Here is a 17,965-nt window from a genome sequence, read left to right as displayed (position 1 = left end):
CAACTGATCATTTTCAGGCAGTTATTATCAAAACAAACATAAAAAAGATGTAAATATTGGAAATAAAGCTTGAAGTGCTTGGTACCCAACCTGGGGTCCAGGACCCCCTTAGGGGGGCACCAGAGACCTAAAAGGGGGTGTGAGGCTCTGTTAGATTTGCATATATTAACAGAAATCATGGTGTAACACTTCTAAATATTTCATACAATGGTTATTGGGTAAAATAATTTTCATTTAGGGCTACTTTGTTTGGCTTTACACAAAAAATAATTTGAATTCATGTAAATTTTGGCCAAAAGTATCACTATTTTTTATTATTACAATGAATATTACAATGCCATTTAGCAGACACTTTTATCCAAAGCGACTTACATCTGGGACAGGTGTTCTGGCATTAAGGACCTTGCCCAAGGACCCACACTGGCCACTCAAGCTCTGACAGGGATTTGAAGCCCCAGTCTCCCATACAACACTGTAAACCACTGTCGGTCCTGGGGGCTTCAAGTTTTCTAAGATACAAGCAGGCGGGCTCAAAGGAAAAAAGGTTGGGAGCCACTGCTTTAAGTTGATCATATGGTTTAGATGCTTCTGCCAACTCAGTTTCCACTTGAAGCTTCTGTATTAATATCACCCAAACTTTGTTTTGAGTTAAGCTTAAAAAACATAAATCTGTTGTTAAATCTGCATTTAAATCCTTCTTAAAAGTAGCAGATTAAAGTCTGTTAGCTAACATGTTAGCTGACATAACACATTATGATATGTTTCAGGTCCGGTTGATAATATGACTGTAAGGTTAAGTCCTAATGATGCGCTCAAATGTAACTTCAAGAAAAAAAAACATTTGTATTTTGGAGGGAAACTTGAATGAGTGGAGTTGATGAAGTGAAATGGCAAAGACTAATTCAAAGTCCTTCCATACCGTCCATTTCCCTCCTTATTTTTCAATAGCTCTAGATAGGCTTTGCTTGTTTGATCACTCTGAAGATTCAACTCCTTAAAAGTCCCCACTTCACTTCCCCAAAAGTGGGTAAATACCAGCTAACGTTAGCTCTGGTCATGAACACGGTTCCTGTCTGTGAGTGAGCTGCCTCACCCATAGAGAGGGTTTGCATTAACGTTACTTTCTGCATGAAACGACTGCTCAGCAGGACTGAGTGGCAAAACGTCTGTCTGCTCTATGAGGAACAGATGAAACAGGGAGGAAAACAGACTAATATTCATTTAAATTAGAGATATTCAGACTCGACAGAGATCTGTACTGTTTCCTAAAGACACAGTAGACTGTTGATATTGATGTGTGGGACTTTGTTTTAAGTACACAAAGTAGAGCTTGAAGGCATCAAAATCAAACCCTTTTTCATTTGTGATCAATGAGAAACAAAGTAACATTGAAAAGCTTCTTGATACGAGGCTTTAGATCAGCTGTTTCTCTGTATTTCAGTGTTTCGTTTACTTCTTCTGACCCTAGCTAATCTATAAAACAATCACTCTGTGACTCTTAAATCTGCAAAAAATTGGGAGTAGCCTATTTGAAAATTAGTTCAACGTAGCCTAACATGTCTGTCTTTAATGTAGTTCAGTATTAACAGCAGTCAAACCTTTAATTTTTTAAATGTGATAAATTCACCTTTCATATTTTGTCGTATAACTTATAGCATCTTACATTCACATCCTTTCTGCCACTCAGCGGCTGGAACTACACAGATTCGCGCTTCCTATGGCAACACATGCATACACTCTACTGTGAAGAACAGACTGCCGTTGACATTGCGTGTGCTATACAGCACCTAATGGCTTGAATTTTAAAGTGGACAAAGACGTTTAATCAAACATAGCATATGTGGATGGGATAATTTTTTAAAACAGAGAGGAAAACACGCTATGCTTTGGTTTCCTGGGACATTTTGTTGAATATGCTGGCTAAGCAATGATTCCGTTGCAAAAATATCTTTGTCTATTACTAACAAAGACATCAAGCTACCTATGCAATCTGAAGCTACTTCTGAAATTACACCTGTGTAAGTGAATAAATCCAGATGAGGATAAAGCTAAATACCCTAAATCTTCACATCGAGAGTTTTCAACGATTATCACAAGAAATCAATGTGGCTTTTGTACTTTTTATGATAAAATTAAATAATGTGAGACAGTAAACTTTGCAATGCTGCAGGCAAAATACATTTGAACAGAACAAAGAGAAAGTAAAATGTTTGTTCAAACTTGTAATGCTTAATGCCTTTTATTTTGAAGGATATTTCTGGAGCTGTCTCATCACCACCCACAGCTGTGTTTGATGTTTTTCCTCCTCTGAGCTCCTTCATTACGTATGTGCAATGCATTATGGGACAATAGAGTCCATCAACAAGACACTCAAAATTCATTTATTTGCATACCGATGTTTAGGAGTACTCTTGGTTTTGTCACTTTGTCAGCGTTAATGCACAACATCGTCCGAATGTGTCAGGATTAGTATGCAGAGTGGGGTGTTGATACAGCATAGGTTAGCACAGAAGTGGGTTAAAGAGTGGACTTGACTATGACGGCCCTGAAGTTAGAGTACACTTTATAGAGAGGACTCAGTGACTTTCAACAAAAAATAATGAGTCAAATAAAAAAGAATTTACCTTCATAGAGTGCTGGCGTCCGTTAAAGGGATGTGGCTCTGTGAAGAACTCGGTGCCGTGGTTGAGCCGTCCGTGTCCTCCATACTGAACCATGTCTGAATCCAGCTTGATTTTATATCTGGCAAGAATCGAGGTTAAGGCGCAACAGCAGTGGGAAACTAGATTATAAGATCTCACATAAGATGCACAAGAGGAGGTTTTATCAGCAGTGCTTTGGGTGTGCAGACTTGGTTTAGCAGCGCTCAGCTGGTTTATATTCATTGAAATCCTCACATCCATCAGCATTCATCTCATCTCAGCAGCACTACAAAGCGACAGTGAGGATCCCTAAGAGACAAAGGGAACACTGCCTGAAATGAACATAAATACAAAAGTGATTCAAACATGGATCAACCATGCAGGCTGCCTGTCTAATTCATCTTATTCTCTACATAAATAATGAATATAAAAAAAACGGAACCACATGAGTGACAATCAACACAGGAAGCTACGGTTTCTTAACGAGTATCCACTCCTCTGTGAATGTTTTATGTTTGGTTTTGTTACAGCTATGAATCACGGTGGAATAATGACGCTGTTTTAAGGTAGATCAAGAGAAAGGAGCATTAATTAGGATTAATATCACAGAGAAAAAAATGATACAAATTAGACTTAACACAAAAATGACTGCCAAGGTATTCATCCCACTCAGGCTAATATTTAGCAGAGGCACCAGAAGGTACGTATTCATTTAGATCTAACAGCCAGGTCTTTATGCTTTCCAACATGAACAATGCATACTTTATGTGGTACATGCTCAGCGGCCCTCTGCAGATGATTATTTCTAATTCTAAGGTGATTGTGGTCAACAAAGTTATTAAAAGCACCATGATTCAAAGCTGCAAAAACAACATGTGGAAAACTGGAATGTTGGGGTCGGTTCTTTGCTGCACAGAGACAGTAAAATAGAAAAAATAACTGTATCTGTATCATGTGTGATAAAATGTGCATGTGACTCTTGGGGGATGGGTGAGGGAAGTGCACAATCTCTCTGCAAAGATTTTGCACAAGATACTCAAACATTATCTTAATCAGGTTACAGCAGCTTCATGTGCGTTCTTGAAGAGTACCAAAGATGGAGAGACAATGCATGAAATATGTAAATCATGTCATATTTTCCAGTGAGATCTTTGGCATAAATTTATCCTCTTTATGAGGGTGCTAGATCAAAACAGTTACATGACAAAGCAAGGCCTTCAAATGAACCCTGCATAGTAAGACATGTTGACTTTTTTGGTTAAAAATTATTGACTATTGTACAAAGAAACACAAAAGCTTATTACCTGCATTGCAGTGCAAAGCATTCTGGGCAAGGCCGTCCATAAGGGGGGGTGAAGGGGAGAGGTTTCTTTGATAACCATGTTTTATTTTTTGATCTGAATATAAGCACTCTTATCAAAGAAACAAAGAAATATTGCATTCATTTATGCTGTAGTAAAATTTAGCCTTTTTAAAAATGCAAATCCCATTTCTTTTCTTAGCTTTTTTGGGGGGTAATGTTTACCAAAATATACATTTATATGCATATAAACATAATTATATGTTTTTGCTAATTGAGGAAAAAAATGGCAACTCTGGCTGCTGGTTCAGCTCAGCTGGTAGAGCAGGCACCCTGCATTGTGAATGTTTACATGTTTTGTTCAATTAAAAACATGAAAACATATCATTTTTTGTGCAGTGTTAGTTTAAGCAGACTGTGTTTGTCTATTGTTGTGACTTAGATGAAGATTGGAACACATCTGATGACCAATTTATGCAGAAATCCAAGAAATCTCAAAGGGTTCACATACTTTTTCTAGCGACTATATATCTCAACACACTGGTTGGAGGATTGAACCCGGTGTCTGTGCTGTTTGGTGCATGTCTTACCCCCACTCTCTCTTCCCATGTTTCCTGTCACTCTTTAGCTGTCCTATCCAAATAAAGGCAAAAAGCCTTAAAAACATAATCCTTACCAAAGGCAACACCTTCTGGCTTTTGCAGTTTTGCATGCTCCCTAAATGCTGAAAGGCACTGCCACTTCCAAAACAGATTTTCTCCCTCAATGTGTGAAATCGACCCATGAAAGGACAACAGTGGTTCATTGATTAGTAAATATACATTATCTAGTGCAGCTTTTATCCAAACACCCCTGAATTCAAAAGCTAGGGAGCTGGCCAGAGCAGGATGTATGGGCCCAATGAATCCAACCAAGATTCATAATGTTGTGCTCTGCCTATCACCGTTCTTTACTTCCTTTATGGGTATTTTCAACAAACTCTACACTCAGTAATGTGTGCAACTATTCAGTTAACCACTCCACTTTTCTCTACTGCCCATTCCCAGGGCCACTCATATAGTAAAGCTTTCAGGGGCCCAGCAAAGGGAGGGGGCTCATAGAATAGAACACCATCCATCCCAATCTTAAGCGACATTTTGTTGATGAATCCATATTTTTGCCATTACTTCTTAAAGCAACACAGTGAACCTCTTTTTTTTATTTTTGCTTGATTAAAAATGTAAATTTAAAATGTTATTAAAAATGTCCTCTTAAAGTGGTAGGAGTCTTTTTTCATATTCACAAAGGGTGCAACAATTGGACCTAACTGTTAGTCCAGGAATTTTAGAGAGTCAGCCATGCCAGGACTGCAAAAAAGTCTGGGATGCCTAAAAAGAAAGGATAAAAAAATCTTAGACTAAGGGTCCCATTTACTAGACTTTTAGAGGCTCAGCCATTTCTGTTGGCAGGCTGGCCCATTCATATTTACCTGTCTATTACTTGTGTTGACATGGACAAGAGACAAAGAAAAAGGGAGATGACAAAGAACCAGGAGTGTCAGGCAGGAAGATTTTCTTAAACTCTGCTTACAAGCTCAGTATGTTAGCCTGGATTACAAACTGGAGATCGTGCATTAAAATACCCAAACACATGTTTGAAATGTCATGCTTTGACTTGTGTCAACACAGACAACACACTTCCTGTTGACTGTATTAAAAATAAAAACATAAGTAGATTGAAGTAAGTACCACCAGAAATAAGTAGCATCACTACCCAGAGAGCAGTGGCAGCTTACAAGTGGATCTGGTGAGTTTCTTTGTATACATGCATATAAAGCCATTCATATTAAACCAATAAGGCCAATATTTCTTAATATGAAGGGCTCACTTGAAGCAAAGGGTTAACAGCATGTGATATCTGTATGGAATCGCTTTGAAAGTATCCTGAGACCACAACAAGAAATGATGGATGTCAGAATCAGTTGCAAAGGCCATTATTAATGTCAAAGAAAATACTGAAGACATTTTTAAAGCCGGATTAAAAATGCAAGAAAGTGCACTTTGCAAAGGAAGTACTAAATATGTATTTGTATGGGAAAACTTCTCTCCAGGCAACTTCAGCGTCTCTCATGCCAGTCAGAAAAGCTTAGCAGTGTACACATGTTCCCTGACATCCATGTATAATGTGCGTATGAACATCTGTGCTGTGGATTATTTCCTGCAGTCTCTTGGGGGCCAGAGCAGCGAGGAGTGCTACTGTAACAAACACCAGGAGAGAGGAGCAGACATGCAAACAGCCCCCTAATTGGCTGGCTGAATAATCACCTTATCTTCCCATAGGCGATATACCGGAGTGTGAGAGTGATCCTCAAACAGCGCCTCATTCTGCCCCAGAGCCGGGGAAATTCTGCTTTGGCTGCCTGCTTGTCTCCTTTGATAGTGATGATTAAAAGGAAGTGCTGCTCTGTGCATTGTTTCTGCTGGGGAGGAAGATCCCCTCCTCCTCCACCTCTGCTCCACTCGAAACCACCGCCGCTGCCGCTGTGCTGTTTTATTGACAGAACAAAATCATTTTGCTATGAAGGTTTCAAAATAACTATCAGAAGAATGTGGAAATATTCTCCCCCTGGGTGATAATGCTTCTGGGAAACAGAGGAAACGTGTGATTTCAAAGGTTTATCTTCCTAATTCAAACAATGAAATCTTAATATTAACTAACAGTGTGAGGAATATATTTCTCAACTGTCAATATTTGATTCAAACTTCTAGAAACACAGCTTCTTGTGCATTTCCACGCTAGTAGATTGCATGTGGAAATGAGGCATAGTTAAAGCAATTCAGAATTCCCGGGCAGCTTTCCTTCGAGGAAGCCAGATCCAGGGCAAATTGGTAGTGTGAAGCTTTGAGCGATTACGTCTTTGTTAGTGTCTACAGACGGCTGCAACAACAGCCTGCAGTTCAGCTGTAAAGTATTGTAATCAATACAGCCATTGTGAATAAAGGGGCAGATTTAAGAACACAATCAATAGAGCCCAATGAGCAGAGAAAAAGAAGGCAGTCTGACGCTTGATGATCAGAGCTACTGATGACCTGAAAACAATCTGGCCATGACCATGATTGCAGACCAGGCCACCATTTAGTATCTATCAGCTTGTTGTTTCAGCGCTTATGAGAGTAATAGCACCTCGTCGTGGGTAAATGAGAGCAGAGTGAAATAAGGTGCATGTCTGAAGAACGTGGCAAGGCTGAGTAAGCACTCAAAATACTGAATCCCACCTTTGAGAGGTGACTTTTCCTGACTTCTGCAGGACCAGAGCCAGTTACATAAGAAACCGACTGAGCTAAATAGCAGATCAAACTCAAAATAAAGTATTTTTACTGGAAGATGAGCCCTGTTTTACCTGGTACCGACATGGGATTTTAAATGATTAGACCATTTAAGCCAAAGCATTTCGACCTTGCATTAACAATGCATCTCTAGTAACCACTTCTGTTGGCTCCTGTTACCAGCTGCATATTCAAATTAGCTCCTTTACAACATTTACATTAGTAATGGCCAAATTTGTCAATAGTTTTGCCTAGTTTTTTTCTCTCCCAGATCTTAACAGTGCTGTTACAGATCACATCACTCAAGAAAGCTGACCTTCAAACGGCCAAAGACACAACAGCATCCCACTACCAAACTAGTGAGGATGAATGCATCTTAGGCCACCCTCACATGAAGCCTGAGTGATCAGATCTCACTCTGTCCTCAGGATGCTTTCAGATGTCTTCACATTGAGCAGTAAGTTTGTCCACTTGTGATCTGATCATCACCAAGGGAAGATGCAGGTGAAAAGTGTAAGCACAGCCGTTGACACTAGGGATGAACAGATCTGATCCAGGTAGCAGATATCTGTCTACAGTGACAATGGGCCAATACAGAGGTTGTTTGCAGATGTCACATCACAGCAAAGACCTACAGATGGGGGCAGGACGTGATTTTTGCCCAGAGTGACGCTATAAAAACGCCAACGTTTTATGCTGTTTACTTCAGAGTCAACTGTTCAAATTGCAAAAAAAAAAAAAAAAAAGCATATATATATATAAATATATATATCTTGAACTACTTTGCATCCTGAAAGTAGTGGCATATGCAGGCAAAAACATGTTTCAAAAGCCTATGGAAGAACAGCAGCAGACATGGATGAAAGCCTCAGACTCCAGCCTGGTCGAGCAGAGTCAGTTTGCCACAGTTAGGCACGGTAAACCCTGATCTCGCATGTGTTTCCACTGCCAGTTTCTGTCCGGCCTCACCTGTTGCTATGGGAAATCCATTTCTTTTAGAGATCCAGATATTTGGTTCATCTCAGTAAAAGGTATTCTTTTGTTTTCCAAATGGCTCTTCATTTGTAGTCAGTATTTTTCAAATGTAAATGGAAGAAAGGAAATTGGCTCTAAAACTGGTGCCAGCTCCTGTGGCTCAAACAAAAGAAATCCCCTTAAATACTCAAAAGTTGTTGAAGGGGCACAGCAAGCTTCTTAGATCAGTACAAGTCTCCTTAAGACTCTTGTCTACCTACATCTGTGTAGACCAGGCCGCCTTTAAGATGATCAAAAATCTCAAGTCAACCCAGACAAAATGCACTGATAAAAAAAAAACAACATTCCGCACCCATATGATTGCTGGACAATGCATGCAGTAATTAATAAAAAGATAAACCTCTAAAACTCTTCTTAAAACCAAATCTTAAAACCATTCAAATGGCTATTTTTTCACAGAACGAAAATGTAGAGCCTAAAAACTCATTCTGGTGCATTTTGGTTAGTTTTTATTAGTTTTAGTCTTTTCTGCAATATCGGATACCTGTCAGGGGTGCGATCCTACAGAGCTCTTCACTTTTTATTTCATGTATTCAATTTTTTTGTTTGTATAAAAATTACCTTTGTATGAAGTCTTATGCAATCAAATCAGGGGATTTTACTCTTTCCAGGCTTGGGTGGACATGTCAGTCAGTATGCTGCTGTCAAAGACTAAAACTAAGGAGATTTTGTCTTTAATTTAATCTGATTTAATTTTAGTTTTGAAAGCACGGAATTAACCTTTAGTCAGTTTTCATGTATCTTGAAAGCTAAGTGTTTATTTAGTTTCAGTTAACTTAAAGGATTTTTAAAATTTTTGTTCAAGTTTTTTAGTTTTATTTAACTATAACAACCTTGCCCGATACTGACATGATTTCGAGAAAATGGAATTCGAGACAATCTTAATTATATGCCAGGGTAGCTAACGATCTTTAGATTCAGATTCAGATAACTTTATTGATCCCAAAAAAGCAATCCCTTTGCATATTCACTGTAATTCTTGGTTGAATTTATTTTGGAGGCACGCCTGAAGATGCCAGAAGGCACCAAATGTTAGCATAGACCATTGGTTCTCAATTGGTGGATCAGGACCCAAAAGTGGGCTATTTTTAGTGGGTTGAAGAAGCATGCCTGGAAAAATTATGAGGCAAAAAATCTATGATTTCTTTTTATTTTGAAGGATATATCTCAGTCCCTTGGTTTCATTACATCTTTTGTGCCATCTCTAATCAAAACTGTAGTATATTTCATCAAAAACACTTATTTTTGATTGCAAAATGTAAGAATTTTGGTTCACAATTTGGTATCAAGGATATGGTGGAAGGTCCTGACACTTGGCCAGTTGAGAGCCACTGGTCTAGACATAAAATAGGTCTGCAGGACTGAGTCATTTGTGATAATGATCGTCTCCATGCCAGCCAAAATGGTAAACCTAAAGGAAAAATCACTTTTTTTCTAAAGTTTACAGATGATAATGCTCGTAGAAATTTTCTAAAGATAATTACAGATAATTGAAGGCTCACTCAGAGCTTCAATGTACTAATTTTCCTCCATTTCCACTGATTCCTAACAATCTACAGGGCCAACACTTGAGACTACTCTCTATGGCTCAGTCGATAAATAAAGACTGTCTCCTGTAGTTGACTCAAGTGATCTCTTATAATATCAAAACATTTCTTTGAAGGATTTCTGCAAATATAAATAAAATCATGTTTTAACCAGAGTGTGTTATTATGTATAAGAAGATGAATAACAAACAAAGATGCATGCAGTTACTTTCCAAAGCAAAATTAATTTTTAGTTTTTACAGTTGTAACGGTCCATCTTGTCATAGCAGCTGCTGTGACAGGGCCACCGTCGCAGACATGCTTTGTTTATCATTGCAGTGGAAAGATTAAATGTTATATCAGACCGCTACATAAGGAAGCACAAACTGCTACTGGAAGCTACCGTTCTGTTGCTGTATCTACCTGTTTTCTGCTGCTTTCTTGTGATGAACCTTGATTATTCTCTGCCGTTGGCTTCTTGTTCTATGGCCCAAGTTCCCCCAGTAATGCTCACCAAAACTGCAGAAACATGAATGAGATACGGCATTTTCAAGTAGCAGTCACGTAGCGGTCACTGCAAAATGAAGGATTATTCTGGCTTTAAAACTGTTGGAAATATCTGAGGTAATGCAAGCACTCAACTAAAAAATTAACAAGAAGCAGTATTACTCTTTTTTAAATTCATATGGAGATGTCAGTGTGAACATTCTGCATACTGCACCTTTAAGTGTAATGAAGAAAAGCAAAGCATCTTTGTTAATGCATTTTATCTTGTTGTATCCAAGGTTAAAACAACTTTTTAGGACTTTTTTCATGTCTGCAGAAACCTTATGAGGCACATTTTAATAAAACAAGACAAAACTTGAGTCAACTATGGGAGACAGTCTATATCTGACTGTAAAAAGTTAATGTCACTGCACCTGTAGGTGAATTATTCCTAATTGCATTTAGAGAACGGCTCAGACAGAGAGGCAGAATGATGACCTGACACAATCTGAGCTGACGATCAGCAGAGCGTAAATCAAAGAGCAACCTGCCCTGACAGGTACAGCTTTAGTGACGGGATCCAACTGGGATTTCAAATCCTCTAACCAGCTAGATAAAGCCAGAACAATGTGAGGCAGGCAGAAAATAATAAAAACACTGATGGTTTGAGTGCTTGTCCAAAACATGACATTGACTGCATTTTAATGGGGAGGGTTTTTGTGAGGTGTTTCGCCTCACTTTATCTCCTCTTCCTTTTGTAAAGCAAGAAAAATAAATTCAATAGAGGAGAATCAAGAAAAAGCTCCTTAAAAAAATATGAAAAAGCCAAACAGTCAATGTGCAACCAAGCGAGAACTGAAGGATGATGTCTTTATTGCGGCTGAGTTGTTATTTATTTATTGTAAAGTTAAGACAGCAGACTCTCAGTGTTACGTTTTACCCTAGACACTAAAACCACAGCAGTTATTTCGCTCAAACAGCCTCAACTTCTTGTCTTTTCAGATGAAATTCTCAGAGTTTCTTTGCTGGAGGAGTTTTTATGAAGAGCTGCAGGCATTTTTAAAAAAGAGCTACATCTTGGGAGGAAACATCTCTAAAAGTTTCTCCACAAGCAAAGAAAGAAACACCTGAAGATCCTTTTAGACCAATATGCCGCCAGCCTGCGTGTGACAGAGGGCAACAAAGGTGACTTGATGGCGTGTGTTTGCTGCAGAGGAACACCAACTGGTATAATTTGGTAGTTGCCATATTGGCAAAGGAAATAACAGCCTGTATTGGATCCATTTTTCGCAGAGAACAGCGTGGTCAGCTCCATCCAGCCATTATTTTAAGATACAGCCGTGGTGAGAGGCTCCGCTGTGACACCCCTGACCCTCACACAGGTGGAGAAAGTTTAAGTGTATGACGGCTGAGTGTAATGAAAAAGCACTTTTGGACTCTTTGAGCTTGTCTTGTTTACCTCCTCTGCCTCTGAGTGGCACTTTCATCTGTCTTCTCTCCTAATTGGATCCTCTGCACACATTCCCATCGGAGCATCTGCATCTCCTCACACGCCGCGCATTTACCTTCCTCACACACACGCCACATTTGCCTTTATGTGTTTACTGCTTCTCTGTATAATGACAGTCAGAGCTTTGCCCTCACATTTATTTGCATTTCCTCTCAACCCACCCAGTGTCTGAGGCCTCTCCTTAAACATCAAAAGAAGCACCAGGAGGAAAAGATGCGGTTGCATCTAAATGAAAATAAACCCTCAAAAACGGTGTTAGAGACACGGCAGCGGGGCTATTAGTGCTGCGCTCAAGATTAACCCCATCAAGGCTGTGCTGAATACATGAGGCACAGCACACAATTACTGCACATAAAATGAGCTCACAATTAAGACATGATAAGAAGAGATTAGAGGTTACTTCTGGCTGTTTCATTTTCAAATTAACTTCTCATTGTTCAGTCTGTTCATACTTGATAATTTCAGGAATTTTTTTTGTCTTTTTTAAAGATGTTTGTACCCTTTCAGATCGTTTTTATCAATGTGACAGAAACTAAAAACCTTAGCTTCATTATATAACTAGAGAAAGACAATAATTTCCAAATAATGCAACAATATAACACCCAGTGAAATACTCTGATTTGTAATAAAACACTGAATAACTTCTGGCTAATCCTTATGGAAACTTTTGTGCATAAATCTTGGCAAAAACTAAAAGATTTTTGAAATTATACCCAATATTAAAAATGTGAGAGACCACACACAACAGATAATGACAGATGTAATAGTTCTTAATGAGTGAGCTGTGCAACAAGTGGCATCACTAACAGATTCATTCACCATTAACAAGAGTTTCCACTCTCAAAATGGGAAATCTTACCTGGTCAACACAACTTTAGAGTAAACAAGCTAATGCAGCTCTCCGTTAGCTACCTGGGACACATGCTGGGTCCAGCCCATCACTTTATCAGTTCAATTTTGTTATTGTATGTATTAATTATACTTAATGCTTCATGTTTACTGTTGTCACCATGGCTGTGTTTGTTGTGCTTCCTCCTTTAGTCAGCTTACCTATTGATGATTCCTTTTTTTCTTAGCTCCCCTCGATGTTCCCACACAACAGAATTTCTGATTGTAAATATCGAACATGTCACTTTTAATTTTGTTGACTAAAACTGACAGAAAATTTTGGTCAACTACCTTTTTTCCAAGAGTAAGACTAAGCTAAGACTGATTAAAAACAGATCTTTGAAGATAAAAACTCTGACAAAAAGGAGGTTTAGTTTTTATCAAGAAGACTAAAATGTGACTCCAAAGTTAGAGTTAGACCTTTGGTTATTAGAAATCCTTGATATTTCACCTTTTGCTCGATACAAGGAATAGCTGAACTTTTGTGGGTGAATTTAACCCTTCAAGGTCCACTGGCTATTTTGCCATTTTTTTAATACTTATCTTTTGACAATATAAACCACTCAGAAAATGAATACCATGCTCATGTTTGGTGTCATTCTTTTCTGCATTACCTCAACTTTATGAAATGAAAACTATATTTTTAAGTGTAATTTATGTATATGGATATAATTACAAATTATTTATGTAATTTCATTTATTAGATATAGGACCTCCAAAAAACAAGAACCAACTAAAAATATTTTTAATTGTTATTTAAACCAATATGTTTTCACTATTAAAAAGAAATAATAAAATGTTGAAATTATGAAAAAAAAAATCCCAGTGCCAGTCCTTTGCAGTATGGTCCACTGCCTCCTGTGTGTAAGATTAATTTTCATATCAAATTCAAATGATCAGATTTCCTGTTTTACTTAGCCTATTGACATCAAACAAAAACAGAAAGAAAGCTTAAAAATCAAACTTTCCATATTAAGTTATTAAAATGCAAAATGTGGCTTTGTTTCTATGCCATAAGACAAAAATAATGGATGATGAAATCACGTCAGTGTGATGGTGGAGCCCAAAGGGTTAAAACCAATGAAACCATTGATAGTACATTAATATGAACGATTTACTTTAATATTTATTTCACAAGATGGATAATTAAATTGGGTCAGAGACAAAAATGCATCTACTTAAAATGGACTAAAATGTTTTTGGGTTTTCAATGACTCAACCAGACTAAAACTCAAAAGGGTCAAAATAACTAAAATGTGACTGAAACTAAAACATTTCAATCTAAAGAATTAAATTCAAAATTACTGCCAAAATCAACACTGAAACATTTTTAAAATTTACATTTTCAAATCAGAGTGGCCCCAACTGTCTTCTGTGCAGACAGGGGAAGAAAAGGTCACTCATTTCGCACTCAACACCACAGGACAAGCTGGTAAATTAATCTTAAGAACCATCAGATAAATAGGCCTTTGCTTAATTTCCCCATTCTGACCAAAGTCAGCACATGCTCAAAACTATCTGATGGTTTTAGAGATTTTTATGCAGTGTGTCAAGAGCTGATTAGTTTAGAAGAGAGTTAAAGCAGCTCAGACTTGGAAGTGTAAATATTAAAATAAGTTTTAATTTACAATCAAATATCCTGTTGAGAGGTGGTATGCCAAAGATAGTCCAGTGCATACTCTTTGGATGTCACATGGAGAGGAACGGAATGGAACGATAGCCAGAAAGGAAGCCAGCAAACCAAAGGAGGAAGCACAACAAACACAGCCCGGGAAGCCCCTGTATCACCTGACATGCTAAATAGACTTTTTGATTTATCCATAGGTTAGGATGTATTTCTCATTCATCTGGGAAACATCCCGTAGAAAGCATTTGGGAAAGACAGGACTTTTCAAAAAGTTCTTGGAAGGTGATTCGACAAATGTTCTCAAATTCATCATGGGCCAATCACAGGGACAAGACAAAATGAGGAAGGAGGTCTGAGCAGTCCGGGTTGTAACATGAGGTTGACAGGCAGGTGCTGTCGTTGTTTATGAACAGGTGAAACTTGTTGGTGGATAAACTCAGACTGAGGCCGGTAGGAAGAAAAGCAAGTTCATTTTTCCTGCCAAGAGCTTTCAGTGTGACTTGTTGCTCTTGCTCTTATACAGAAATGTGGCAAAACTGCCATTAAACTACAGCTACATCCGAGCTAATTCGCTACACTGACAGCAGAAATTCAACACAGCTTAAAGTACAACTAAACCCCACCTGCAACTATCTCAAACGCTTGCTAAACTAGGTCAGGGGAAGGCTGAAAACATCTTTTCTGTCCTGTAAAGCATAATACAAGCCAACTGACAAGAAAAGGAGCTGAAATTGCTAACCCAATGGATGTAGCAGGAAGCTAATAGCTAGCCACCTTAAGCTTGTGTTGTCTTAATGTATTTGATCATACAAGAGTAACTGTTTTTGGGAGTGAATATTGCTGGTGAATGAATCTGTTCTTTGGGGCACATACTGCCTAGTTGTTTCTCTATATGTATGGTAGTTGGTCCTCCTAGCAGCAGCCGGAATAGAGTCTGACAATCTCTGCCAGTATTTAGCTACTCCAGCCACTGTCCTGTCCTCTTCAAATAAAGGAAAAAGGCAAAAAAAAGTTAAACACTAAGAAACTTTTCCTTACATTTTAATACAGCTGCATTTTCTCATAATTATTCTGCAGCCAGCATCAACATAAGGGAAACAAAAAAAACAAAGGAAAATGGGAATCAAAGGAACAACTGCTGTTAAACTGCGTCATTGTCAGCCAATCATATCCTCATTATTGTACCCTAAATTGCTCATGTAAAGACTTTTTTTTCACCGCTTGCATCCAGAGACAACTAACAAACCCCGTCAGCATTTTCACTCCCCGTCACATTAAGTGTGAGCTGAAAAAGCGACACAGCTCCGTATCCATCCAAGGAGCTGTTGGCGAGAGCTTCAGTGGGCCCTGGCAGAGAACAATGTCCGTTATAATAAATACAAATCTGTCAGCTCTCTGTCCCCCTTCACATCCCTGATCATTAAGCCTGTTGTAATCACAACTGTGGGACTCATTAAATTCCTCTGCACTGCTCACTAGGAAGACAGACAGCCAATACAGCTAAAGAGAGCGCTTTCTGAGTCACTGGGCCCCGTTATTATTTCTCTCTAATAGAAGAACAACAGCACTATAAATGCCAGACGTATTCTTTTCAACAGTGAGTGCTTAAATTATTATCACAAAGGTATTAAACTGCCGCTAAAACTATGGGACTTAACAATTCAAATCAACTTTAAACACATATGACGCACCGTCTGGATCCCTGATTCAATCCTGATGCCAGAGGAACACAGCTGATTTTTAACATCTGACACATTAACTTCTTTTTTTCACTATTCAGCCTTTAAAATTAGAGTACATTTTAATCAAGGATGTGGGGCCGCCTGATGACATTAAAGTGGGGAGATTTTGCCTTTTTCAAGGCTTTACACTAGCTCTCTGATACCCACGTAGTAGCTTCACATGGTTTACGGCTCAAAAATGTCCTCATGTTTCTCACACTGGCGTCCTGAAAAACCCTTATTTTAACCTCTGTCTGAAATGCTTCATTTTGGCTGCTGTCTCTTTAATGCCCCCCAGCTCCACGGACCTGCTTTCCTTTGATTGGCCGATTTTCCGGAGGCTGGATGGCGGCAGGACTCAATGTTTTTTGCCCGCCCCTCCAATGTGGCTAATGTTATTATGCTAGTAGTTGAAAACTTTGAATGAACCATTCCGACTGAGTAAAATATGGCGAATTTTACGCCCGTAAGTGTTAGACCCGGAGTCTGGTCCTGATAGTTTGGAGAGAGAGGGGGAAGAAAAGCAGCAGCAGCGAAGGACAGAGCAGGACGTATCTGTTTGGTAAGTGGCTAATGGCTAAAAGGCCTTGTGGGGGCGGTCTGTTCCGCTTTGCCGGCAGCACGGATGAACCACGAACCAGTCAGGAGATCCTATTGTGATGACCTCATCAGTTTGGTCCATTGAAATCTTATCTCGGTGGAATCTCGGTGAGATTTTCAACCAACCGTTTTCATCAGTTCACACGCTAATTCCAAGATCACTGCTGCATACGTCTATCTTTTGGTTTGAAAATTTGCATACATGGAGTATGGACACCTAACATTGTGACTTTATATTTATGTTTAAAAAATCGGAAAAGTATAATACCCCCACTTTAAGGTTTTTCAGAGAGAACTCTGAGTAGTAGGTAGCTGCTGTGTTGTGTTGAAATGGTCAACATGATTAGAATCACAAGAATCATAACTTCCTAGCAATGTATTGTATATAATTACACACAATAATTGTGTAAATGATCATGTAATGAGAAGAAAACAGACAGCCCAGAGGCAGACTTTCATCAGGTGTTTATGTTATCTTCCATTGATTCTAAACAGAATTAACTGCTATTTAAGTTGACATCTTTGTTTAAGGCTTAACGGTTAGTTAATAGTAAGTTTTTGATGAACTTTGTCCACCTTTTCTCAAAAAGGACTATTCTGATGATGTTTAACATTTTCTGTCTACATATCACAATCAGGCCACAACCAACACTAAATTGATCTTATCAACAGGTTTTGTCTGTGCAGTCAAAACCTGACATATCTTTATTTTTCCCCGGTGCCACAGAGCTCCATTTTTGTTCAAAAAAACTATTAAAAACACATCAGTGAGACATGCCGTTGCACTGGGTGACATTTCCCTTCATTACCATGAACGCAGCCCTGTCATTTATTCTGAGTCAGTCCCACTCATTGGTGTTAATACTGGTGAGAACTGAAAATCCACAACTGAAAATAGAGCCAAACAAGAGCAGTATGTTCTGTTTAAATACAGTGCTCAGCTATGCGAGAAAATAATTTAACCCTAACAAAAATAACCTCGGTTTGGGGCCTGCTCCTCAAGATCAGTATCTTATGTTGAGAAAATGCCCCTGGTTTTATCGGCTGAGGCCAGAAGAAAGTATTAAAGATGGACTAATGGGCTGTTGGTTTTGGTTTTTTTAATGAGGTTGACTGTAAGAAAAGGAGTCATCCTGTTTCTTTGGACAACTGTTCTTAGCACTGTAGCACGAGAAGGCTCTTGGTTTAAAGTTACACCAGGTGCATTTTCCAGATACATACAGGAAGGGATAACTGGTGTCTCCATTTGTCAGCCCCGGAACTAACACACTATAAACCCACAACAACCAATCCTGTTACGTCCTACTCAATGGGAGGCTAAAATG

The 17,965-nt window shown here is 38.7% G+C and overlaps 1 protein-coding gene across 2 annotated transcripts in view; it reads right to left on the bottom strand.

Annotated features, from left to right (window-relative positions):
* Positions 1–17,965, bottom strand: part of gbe1b (glucan (1,4-alpha-), branching enzyme 1b) — a 149,682-nt gene that overhangs the window by 15,110 nt on the left and 116,607 nt on the right. For both annotated transcript variants that reach the window (XM_041813757.1, XM_041813765.1), the window contains exon 15: positions 2,625–2,742. In XM_041813757.1, the coding sequence (XP_041669691.1) occupies positions 2,625–2,742 (118 nt within the window). The remainder of the gene's footprint in view (positions 1–2,624; positions 2,743–17,965) is intronic.

The sequence above is a fragment of the Cheilinus undulatus genome, linkage group 2 (assembly GCF_018320785.1).
Source record: "Cheilinus undulatus linkage group 2, ASM1832078v1, whole genome shotgun sequence".
NCBI lineage: Eukaryota > Metazoa > Chordata > Actinopteri > Labriformes > Labridae > Cheilinus > Cheilinus undulatus.
Note: the sequence above shows the minus strand (reverse complement) of the source record. Positions and strands in the feature narration are given on the sequence as shown.